This window comes from Taudactylus pleione, unplaced genomic scaffold (assembly GCF_031769625.1).
Source record: "Taudactylus pleione unplaced genomic scaffold, aTauple2 ptg000536l, whole genome shotgun sequence".
Taxonomy (NCBI): domain Eukaryota; kingdom Metazoa; phylum Chordata; class Amphibia; order Anura; family Myobatrachidae; genus Taudactylus; species Taudactylus pleione.
In genome coordinates, this window is record NW_028284938.1 from 4,908,910 (window position 1) to 4,920,916 (window position 12,007).

Here is a 12,007-nt window from a genome sequence, read left to right on the forward strand (position 1 = left end):
GGGCTTAGATATTTTAAACAGCTTATTGGCCGAAAATGTAGAGGAGGATGGTCTCAGAGAGACAATACGAGTATTTCATGTTAATGGTGATAGTTCTGTGAAGTCTTCCAAATTTAGGAATAAATCCCAATTCTACCCCATTCAGCACAAAAGTAGTGCAATAGACACTTTTTATTATACCACCTTAGAAAGTTTTCGTAGAGTATGTGATAATATAACATCTCCATACCGGTTCAATTTAAACAGTAGGGAAAGATTAGCACTTAAAAGCCTTTCCAATGATCCCCTTGTTATGACTAAGCCAGCAGATAAAGGGGGAGGAGTATTAGTGCAAGATACCTCAGTATATATTCTAGAGGCTCAAAGACAGCTATCAGAAACTCAATTTTATAAAGATCTTGATAGAGATCCCACCTCTAGTTATCAGAAGGAGCTTAAAAATGTATTATTAATAGCATCTGCGGACGGTGTGTTGACCAAAGAATTTAATTTCCTGTACCCCCTCCACCCTATCACTCCTGTATGTAATCACCTTCTCAAAATGCACAAGACACTTCACAATCCACCAAGGCGCCCCATTATGTCTGGGATAGGGGGCCTCACGTCTAATCTTTCTTTTTATGTTGATCTTTTTTCTACAACCACATGCTGTCTCTCCGAGATCCTATATCCGTGATACCACACAGTTTATTGATCTGATTGAAGGTTTTAAATGGAAACCTGGTTATCTATTGGTTACCTGTGATGTTCAATCGTTGTATACTAACATCACCTCATACTAAAGGAATAGAGACAGTAGACATGTTTCTACAGAAGGATGGTGGGCTCTCTGAGAGACAGTGGATGTTTATTTTATCCTCCATCACGTTTATTCTCACTCATAATTATTTTTTATTTGATAATGTGCACTACTTACAGGTCCTTGGTACTACGATGGGGACTAGATTCGCACCAAATTTTGCGTATTTATATATGAGCCGCCTGGAACAACATATATGGTGCGAATCTAGTCCTCTATTGTCGCTATATCAACAACCTGTTCTTTATTTGGGATGGGGATGATTTATCAGTTTCTCACTTTGTTAGTTATTTAAATTCTAACACGTTGGGTTGTCCTTCACTTACACTCATTAATTTTCTAGATAAATTGACTCCCGTAGAACAAGCTGATGGTGAAACAAGCGTATGTAATTCCCTACTGAATAGCCTACAATCTCAAATCATAACAATCCATTTGACCACCTACTGCATCAAATCTTACTCTGTCATATTTTCAATTTATGGGAGAATGAAAAGGGTCAAAATGTCGACATGCTTAGCTTGCTTATCCCTAACCTTCAACCCTGCAGCCTAACCACATAGTGATATTTTACACAATCTGGCCAATTCTGATGCATCGGAACGACAGATTGTGTAAAATACGCCCAAATCATGAGTCCCCACTCACGATCCACGATGCAATGCGCGTTCCCGCTGGTCGTACATCGCATCGTCAGATCTGCCGTGCTGTAGGGCAGATCTGCCTATCTGGGAGCCAATGCACTGGAGAAAAGTCTGGATGCACGTTAAATCGTTTGAAGATTGGACAATGCAAACACCAAATCGTGTACAGAGCGGCCGAGAAGAGTTTTCAAGGGAAATCGTGCACAATGTTGGATTGTGAGCACATCGCTGTGTGTGTAGGCACCTTAACAGTCAGCATATTTAGAAAGTTGACAAGTCACATGGTAACATTTTATGAAAGTCGATATGGTCACAGTCAACCATGTGACCAGATCCCGGAATGAAATGTCACATCAACCTTTTGCAGCAAAAAGGTATAAATATACAAAACAGTAACCCTAGAGGCACCACAGATCATCTTTTTCAATATCAAAGCGTCTATGCTGTGCCAATCTTTGAGAAATGTTAAAAGAAAATGTAAGGATTTCATTTACCAGGCCATTTGCTTGGGCGCTTGTCGCACATCTGAAGTAAACTCACAACATTTTTCCTAATACAAAAAAATAAATAAAAAAGTATTAGACACCACAATGTAATCATTTAACAAGTAATTTAAAAACATTTAAAAACTACAATATATATATATATATATATATATATATATATATATATATATATACACAGAAACAGTTGGCCTTTATTTGGTACATTTGATATAGGCAGTCTTTCAATTTCAAGCAGAGGAGATTACCAAACCGTATTGTAGATTACCACAGAATAACAATATTCATTGGTGAGGAATTTTCTACATGATATTTTAATGAGGTCAAGGCTTAATCATTTACATACATGTGGCACTTATCCATGTCGTATGTAGATGAAAAAGCATGAGATAAGATATTTTATTTAAACATGCTGACCAGGCGCTTAAGCGAGTGGCTTTGTTATGGCATGAGGGTTTAGATTGTCACTTTGGCCAGTAGCGAATAAAATTATAAACTAGTTTTACTTATATGTAAACACCGATCACAACGTTTTCCAAGTACTATCAAAGTTCCGCCATTTTCTATATCCACCTCATAAACATCCAACTATGTAAATTAACATGACTGTTGAATTTACCTCTAGCATATTAGCATGTTTGACATCAATTATAAAATTGTTTGCAGGGAGAGATTGCTGTATCTGAAGGGGCACATACAGCTGCTCCGCAATTCCCCAATCACCCGACACCAATCAGTAAAAAAAATAAAACGTGATCAGTCTGGATATCAGTGAAATTCTGCATGATAAAATATCCCCAATTTGACAATTCAGATCTGGGGATCAGGGAATTGCTACAATCCATTGCTGATGTATCGGGGTCATAACTGTTTATATTAAAGTGCACCTTATTACCTGATACAAAAAAAATGTAGTACAAAGAAGGTTTCTAAATAGCTAGAATGATTACATATACACATACATTAATATACAGTCAGGTGCATAAATATTGGGACATTGACAGAATTTTCAGATTTTGGCCTCTATTCACCACCACAATGGCTTTGAAATGAAACAAACAAGATGTACTTTAACTGAAGACTTTCAGATTTAATTTGAGGGTAATTACATCCAAATCAGGTGAACGGTGTATGAATTACAATGGTTTCTATATGTGCCTCCCACTTTTAAAGGGGCCAAAACTAATGGGACTATCAACTCAAAAGCTATTTCATGGACAGGTGTGGGCTATTCCCTCATTATTTCATTATCAATTAAGCAGGTAAAAGGTCTGGAGTTGATTCTAGGTGTGACATTTGCATTTGGAATCAGTTGCTGTCGACACTCAATATGAGATCCAAAGAGCTGTCACTATCAGTGAAGCAAGCCATCATTAGGCTGAAAAATCAAAACAAACTCATCAGAGAGATACCAGAAACATTAGGTGTGGCCAAATCAACTGTTTGGAACATTCTTAAAAAGAAAGAACGCAGCAGAGAGCTCAGCAACACCAAAAGACTTGAAAGACCACGGAAAACAACTGTGGTGGATGACAGAAGAATTATTTCCCTGGTGAAGAAAAACCCCTTCACAACAGTTGGCCAAATCCAGAACACTCTCCAGGAGGTAGGTGTATATGTGTCAAAGTCAACAATCAAGAGAAGACTTTACAAGAGTGAATATAGAGGGTTCACCACAAGATGTAAACCATTGGTGAGCCTCAAAAACAGGAAGACCAGATTAGAGTTTGCCAAAAAAGCCATTACAGTTCTGGAACAACATCCTATGGACAGATGAGACAAAGATCAACTTGTACCAGAGTGATGGGAAGAGAAGAGTATGGAGAAGGAAAGGATCTGCTCATGATCCAAAACATGCCACCTCATCAGTGAAGCATGGTGGTGGTAGTGTCATGGCGTGGGCATGTATGGCTGCCAATGGAACTGGTTCCCTTGTATTTATTGATGATGTGACTGCTGATAAAAGCAGCAGAATGAATTCTGAAGTGTTTCAGGCAATATTATATGCTCATATTCAGTCAAATGCTTCAGAACTCATTGGACGGCGCTTCACAGTGCAGATGGACAATGACCCGAAGCATACTGCAAAAGCAACCAAAGAGTTTTTTAAGGCTAAAAAGTGGAATGTTATGCAATGGCCAACTCAATACCCTGACCTGAATCTGATTGAGCATGCATTTCACTTGATGAAGACAAAACTGAAGGGAAAATGCCCCAAGAACAAGCAGGAACTGAAGACATTTGTAGTAGAGGCCTGGCAGAGCATCACCAGGGATGAAACCCAGCATCTGGTGATGTCTATGCGTTCCAGACTTCAGGCTGTAATTGCCTGCAAAGGATTTGCAACAAAGTATTAAAAAGTGAAAGTTAGATTTAGGATTGTTTAGTTTGTCCCATTACCCTCAAAATAAATCTGAAAGTCTGCAGATAAAGCACAGCTTGTTTGTTTCATTTCAAAGCCATTGTAGTGGTGAATAGAGGCCAAAATATGGAAATTCTGTCAATGTCCCAATATTTATGCACCTGACTGTATGTATGTATATATGTAATAACTCCATGAGTGACCCGGATAACATAAGTTCTAGAGCAACCAGTAGAACGACCCCTTTAGGGTCAGTATAGGCAACCTTATGGTCGATTGAGGAGGAAGTTCACCAAGAGGGGTCATAAGCGGACGCGGTCGAAGAAAAGCAGGGAGACCCACGCTACCACAGAAAAAAAATAGTGTATAATTTGTCTTCCCATTCTCTGACTGTATTTGAGACTTTGGTTCTAAGTCGTGGACTTTCTTATGTACCTACCACCAGGTTTGATGGGTTAAAATGGGAGATTGAGAAATATCAATTAAATAGGCAGTTGAAGCTCCATTCATATTTTCATGGTTCTAGACCCCCTTCTTTACCTATAACTATGCCTAAAGGCCGGTACACACTAGACAATGTCAGGATCCTGATGAAGCCAATTATATAGGTGAAACGCGTAGATAGCAAGAGAGGGGACTTCACGGACGCCTGCACTGTGTCAGATACCCCACAAGTTAGCATGCAAATGACTCCTACCCTCCGTATACAGGATCGATTTATTATTATAATGTAGGGTAAATATTGGCTGCTTTTGCATGTAGTCCACAAATACTGCACAGCTTTATTTTTGCACTGCAGTTTAGATTTCAGTTTGGACACACTCCTGCCATATCTAAATCTCTCTATACATTTTAAATCTGCCCCACCTACAGTGCAGCATGGTTTTTCCAAGAAGCAGTCACTTGCTATATTTTACGCTATTCCCAAAGCTGAATCAGGCACATAATTGTATTCTACTAAAAACAAGTTATTTACTCACCTTAAGTGATGACGTTCCCATCCATATGTAACCACAATCTGTGAAGACTGCTAGGTATTTATTATGAAAAGAGACTGACATATGTAGATAAGCTCCTGACAGTGGACTCATTCCAGGCAGAGTCTACAATAAAAATAGCCAGTTAAGAAATTTTCTTTAAAATGTCTGTTCTAAATAACAGCCATATCAAAATACAGAGGATGACTGGACAAACTACTGGGAGTAAATACAGTACGTGTAAGTAACCTCTTATGCCATTTATCTCTGATTTTGTATAAATTAGAAAATTTATACTTAGGAATTAATGAACCTTAACCGTCCTCAAATAATTATAAAAAAATATAAATAAAACAAAGATACTAACTTAATATGAAGCAAAAATAAAATAAAAGAATCAAAAAGGCATATTTTAAGTATAGCGAATACAATAGTACTACATTTATATTACTGATGTCACAAACACTGGTTCCAAGTCATAAGCAAGTCTTATGCTGGGTACACACTTGTCAATATATTGTTCATACGATCAACTAACAATTAATCGTGAATGCATCGGCGGGTGTGAAGTCTTTCATAGACATATCAGGTCGGCCTACAGCACAGCTGATGAAAATATATTTGAAAGATATATATCAGTGCATCTGCATGTGTGTACGGACGACCCCCCAACACTGCAGGGAGCGCTGACACTGACATCACAACTGGGTCATCCAGTTGAGATGTCAGGCCAGACAAATCATGCGGCAGATTGGCAAGTGTGTGCAGATTACCAATCAGCCACTCTTGACGGCAGATCGGTCTACTGACCGGTCCGTTGTGCAAGTGTACACCGAGCATTATAGAAGTGGTTCTAAACTAAGAGATGATCCAAATACTGTCTAGGGGAAAAAATAAAAAAAAAAGAGTGAGTTATTTTTTATATTCAAAGAAAACCTGATTTTGCCATAAAAACAGTTGTGTTAAGTCCTGCCTCAAACTTGCAGAAATAATGGCACTTTTGCAAACTTGGACCCCATTACATTCCCAACTAGATCTTAAATGTCTATCTTGCTTTAGACTAGGTGACAGCCACTACTATAGCTACTGGCTGTTGGTAGCTTTGAGCGTTTGCAAAAAAACAGATTGAGCAATATGAATAAAGACAACACTTGTTCCCATCAAGATGATAGGCATCATAAGTTTAATACAACCACTCTAAAGAGATCTCATTTAAATGTTATAATGCTGGGTCATTTATGTATATTTACTAATATTGCTAAAACTAATACCCTAGCAACCAATCATAATAGCAGTTATGTGTCTAGTGCAATCTAGGAAACATAAATTTATTTTTTTCTATGGTGCATAGGCATATTAAAGTGTGTTTTTTTGTTTACTATAATTATTTCAACTTTGTTCAAGTTATTTATTCTTATTCCATTGTTGGACATTTTGTACAAGAAGCAAGATCAGAATAATAGCCACTTTCAAATATTAATTTATACAATTTCTACAAAGACAACAATTCTTAAGACATTCCTAAATTTATTGAACATAAATTTTAGTTTGAAGGTGGAAAAAGGGTTTACAATTAAAAGTAACCAAATAATAGGTTTTGAATGGAAAGTTGATATCACTGGTGCCTTTGGCAAGGAAAAAACTGCCCTACACAACTGTCAAGTCCCCTTTCCACCTGGATCCACCTGCCACTGCAGTGTCAGCTAGGAGGCATCCTGTGACCACAAACTACGAGTCAACATAGGAGGAGGCCGTGAGAGACATCACTTTTCTGGACCACACAAGGACATTGTTCTTACATTTATCCTGTCGTATAAACTTAGGCTTGTATTTGCCCAATTTGCTCTACCATTGCCAACTGCTTCTATTTTGAACTGCTCACTACTAACACTATCAACAGAACAGGACGTGCCTGTATCCTTTAGAACAGACATGTCAAACTCAAAATCCCAACCGGGCCGAATATTCAAGGTCTAAGTTTGTGCGCCACAAGAAAAAAAAGACAGGGATCCCCAACCTCCCCCCTTTGCCCGCCCCACCACCCTCTACCCCCACAACCTTATTCATACACAATAAAAAAATATTGACAATAAATGTAATGATTCTGCCTGCAAGTCATGTAATGAAATGTTGTATGCAATAAATGTAATGACATGCTGCCTGCAATACATGTAATGACATGCTGCCCTCAATAAATGCAATCATGCAAGAGAAGAATTACCTTAGTTACCTCACTCGCTCCTTCTTCTGTCTGTCTCAGCACCTGCTCAGACTTCTGACACCACCCAAGGTGGCTTCTCTCATTCAGCGTGCGTGCCCGCCATAAAAGTTTTTCTTAAGAGCACTGAAGCCGACGCGGCTTGATGTTATGACATGACACCATGTCGGCTTCAGCGCTCACATGAAAAACTTTTACGGGCACGCTGGACAATGAGGCATAGGTAAGGTGGGATGTAGAGCGAGTCACTTGACTCACTATTATGCAGTGGGGGCGATGGCGCCGGGTGGGGGAAAAGTAGTGGGCGCTGGCAGCCGCAGCACACTAGTAGGAGCAGGCCTCTGGGAGGGCCTGTCACTGGCATGTCACAGTCTGTCACCGTGGGCCAGGGGGCGCAATAGTGGGCGGGCGGTAGGAGCAGGCTGGGCCGCAAAATAAGTATATTTAAGCGTTCGATGTCGGGCCGCATAAAATGTACATTCGGCCGCGAGTTTGACATGGCTGCTTTAGAAAATATTTTGCTTATTTGAATCTATCATGATACTTTATTATTAGTAACATGAGGGAATCCGTTGTTTTCTTTGATATCCGATCAAGATTTTTCGGCACACAATATCTTCTGCAAAGACTGTCAGTACGGACACTTATTACACAAATGCTATCTTTTAAAGAGAACTACCTCATCACTAACAGCGTGTTTTGTATTGTAATTCATGGTTTACTTGTATGGAATGTATCGGTTGTTTGTTGTGTATTTTATTTCATTGGTCCCAATTTATACACTGTGCAATCAGCGCAGCTTCTTGGCCTTTTTTGTTAGTTCTTGTGGGGTTTGAAAATTTCACCTTAATTGAAACTGCGGCAAGTTGCATTCTAGTATTAATACTGCCTAGCGCTAAGTATCTATTTTTATTGGGTTGGGTACGGGATCCCGGCAGTCGGGATGCCAGAGTTCAGAATGCAGACAGGGGCATCCCGTCAATCAGAATCCCGGACCAACTAGGTAAGTACCCTAAACCCTCACCCTAACCCTAATACTTACCATAGGGATTCTGTTACCTGGATTCTGCCTGCTCTCAGGATTCCAGGGCTGGTATTTTGACCGACGACATTCCGACTACTTCCCATTTTCATTTACTACTTCTAGTTTGCCTGATTCTACAATACTTAGGGCCCGATTCAGACCCTCTCGCTAGGAAGCGTTCGCATGCAGCCAGCCGATTGTTTGCATTCTGCGCTTGCATCACAATGCGCGTGCGCGAACCAGGGCGAGCAATCTGGAAGTGTACGCTCACTGTGCATAGACAGCCCAGCTGAATGAGTGACAGGAGAAGCAGTTTGTGGGTGGTGACAGGTGCTGGCCATTGAAATTAAAGACGGGGGAGTGGAGGTGCAAACGCAGGCATGCCTGAGCATCTCAATGCCATTTCAGAGGCGTTCATAATTAAGAGGCAGCGTCATGGTACACGTCACTTGGTTGTATTTCACACTGAAGCACTCGCAGTGCTTGCGGCAGGGTATGGTCAGCCACAGGCGCTGCGAGCGCTTCCGATGGTACCTGATGTACCGATGGTTGCATACACTTCTTGGAGATGACGTACGCAAGTGGGCGTCTTAAGACAGGCTGGTGGGCGTCTGCAAACAAAGAGCGATCGCTCGTCAAGACATAGTGGGCGTGCTAATGTCTTGGGTGCGATCGCTTGCCTTGCCGAAATTTGCATACGCATCTAGCGTGCGGGTCTGAATCGAGCCCTTAATACTTTAGGTCAGTGGTGGCGGCGAACCCTGGTACTCCAGCTGCTGTGTGACTAAATATCCCAGCATGCACTACCAGAGTTTTGCTATTAGGGAATGCTAAAACTGTGGCAGGGCATGCTGGGATATGTAGCCCCACAGCAGCTGGAGTGCCAGGGTTCGCCACCACTGCTTTAGGTGGTTTCACCAAAGTCAAAGCAACAACTGCCTTAATACTTCAAATCTGTAGACACAAGACCAAGCAGAACATGACCATGTAACCTAACCATGTTCAATGTTTAACAGTAATATGAATATCTCTTTCAGTGACTACATTGCAGGCTACAGTACTCTGGGAAAAGCTATACAGAGTTTACTTCCTGTGTCCAATCACTAAAGGTGGTCAAACACGGTGTATGGCCGCGACATAGAACTAATATTCGGGCATGAAAAATCTTTTATCTTGCCCGATAGATGCAAAATTGGTGCTCAGATCTGACAGTAGATATACTAATCATTGGACGGATAGAGCAGATTACACTGTACAACATAGAAATACTTTACATTTGTTTCCTTTCTAAAAATAGTCACTTTAATAATTTGTGGTAAAAAAAAAAATATGACTTCAGAATGTTTTTATTAGCACTAGTTTTTGAGCTACACTACTTGCACTATATATACACACTTCAGTAATATAGTCATAATGAAAATCAATTTTACAATAACCTGATATTTTCTTGACACAAAATAAAAAACAGTGGTTTCGATTCGTTCCATTGCTGAAATGCCTTGCTGGAATCACTCACCGTGCTGGTCACTCATTGCACCGCATTTGTCAGGGAAAAAGTCCAGGCGAGAGTCAAAAAAATGGATTTTGAGTGATATGTTGCAGCCTAATTGATGATACTTTTCTAGATGGCTGTTCACAATCTCAACATAGTTTCTAGCTCTTCTGTTGCCCAAGAAGCCATGCAAAAAACATTTAAAGGCTTCACAAGCAGCTTACTTATTAACCTGGAGGACTAGAACGAAGTTCTCAACCTTAAGAAGTTGACGAATTTGCAAACTAACAAAGATAAACTTTAGCATCACTCAGAAGTGGTAATTTTCCTCTCATGTACTTGAAAGCTTCTCTAACTTTATTTATCCCCTTTACAAAGTTTTGCTTTGATCAACAATGATGATCAAAACATGGCCTACAATGACTCGGCATTCTTATTTTAAGTTTTGCCACCCTATATATTCTCTAGATGCCAAAATTCCTTCATATTTGACAAAATACCCCTACATCATCATAAATGGGCTCTCTCTCGGAACCGAGAGCAAACAGAGTTTTAAATGTCATTCGTTCTTGGCATGCTGAAATCAATTAGAAGTAGCTATTTTCAGGTCGGAAACATTTTCACTGTTGAGCAGTGTAATCGGATAGTGTATAATACACGCATGTGCAACAGGGAAGGGCTTGTAGCGGCATTTGCATATAGTCGCAAAAGGAATAACAGCAAAAGACGCACAAATAATTTCCACTGTCTAAATAGTCCACAAGAAAAAAAATAAAAATAAATCACATGCACGTTTGTTAAGAAAGATACTGTGATATTTACTCTCATTTGTGCATGAAGTCAATTCTATAGGTACCACCAAAAGTCCAATATTATAACCAGAGTTTGCATCTCTAATTCATTATAAAACACGAGGAAGCTAAATTCTGGCTATAAATGCCTCTCAACCTAACCTTCTATTTAGCAATTTGGTAGCACTGATCCCAAACATAGGGATCAATCCAATTAGCCGCGAGTTATCGCAGCAACATCCTCACTTTGCGGCAGCCCAAACTTGCCCAATTGGGCTGCGAGCAAAATTGTATGAATTTGGGCTCAGAGCGAGCCGGGAGAGGTGCGAGATGAGGCGCCGCTCTTGGATTTTAATGCTTTGCGGCGAATAGGAAAAAAGTTTTCCATTCAGACTTTTATGGCCTGTGTTTTAACCCTTCGCTGCTAATTGGATTGACCCCATAGTGGGAGGTGACCGATAGGACAACATTGAGTATACAGACGTGTCCACATACATCTATCCTCAAAGCGCTACAAATCGCGTGAGAGCAATGTCTTTGTACGTCACGCGTCTTTTGTGCTACTTTTTACAATTGAATGCGTCTTATTCGCACAGGCATGCCTATACTCTATGTCCAAATTCGGGTGTATTTGCATGCGAAACGCTACGTTACAGTGTCACAGCCGCTGTGCAAATAAGACGCATTTGAAGGTAAAAAGTCACACAAAAAGACAATCGGTGCTACCGAGTCACACCACGGTATGATGCGACTAGAAGGGCTATTTAACGCGCAAGGAGGCTAGATGTATGAGGAAAAATCTGTAGTACTATAAGCCTCTCCTGTACCTATCACATTTTATTCCAGATATACCTGACCCTGGTGTGACAACACTGAGCTTTCCCACTGTGACACACTGCCTGAAGTGAATTTTTAGTATTCAATATCAGGGCCGGTTCTACCATTACGCATGGGACCTCAATCAGAGGCGCTCACAAAAAGTGAGCGCTCGCTCTGAATGAGGGCGGCCGCTTATTTATTTATTTTTAAACCGGCCTCCTGGACGCTCGCCAAGCTGTGGGTGACCACCCACAGCTTTTGTGAGCAGCTAGGTGATGGTCATGATTATCGCGACCATCGGGTTTGCGACGAGACTGTGACACAGCTGCACTGCGCGTGTAGCGCTGACCAGACAGAGTTCAGTCAGCACTACACAGT

At 40.5% G+C, this 12,007-nt stretch overlaps 1 protein-coding gene across 2 annotated transcripts in view; it reads right to left on the reverse strand.

Annotated features, from left to right (window-relative positions):
• The window catches only part of VPS16 (VPS16 core subunit of CORVET and HOPS complexes), a 192,969-nt gene that overhangs the window by 135,442 nt on the left and 45,520 nt on the right, over positions 1-12,007 (reverse strand). For both annotated transcript variants that reach the window (XM_088451038.1, XM_088451037.1), the window contains exons 7-8: positions 5,289-5,411; positions 1,938-1,993 (exon numbers count right to left, since the gene is read on the reverse strand). In XM_088451038.1, the coding sequence (XP_088307164.1) occupies positions 1,938-1,993; positions 5,289-5,411 (179 nt within the window). The remainder of the gene's footprint in view (positions 1-1,937; positions 1,994-5,288; positions 5,412-12,007) is intronic.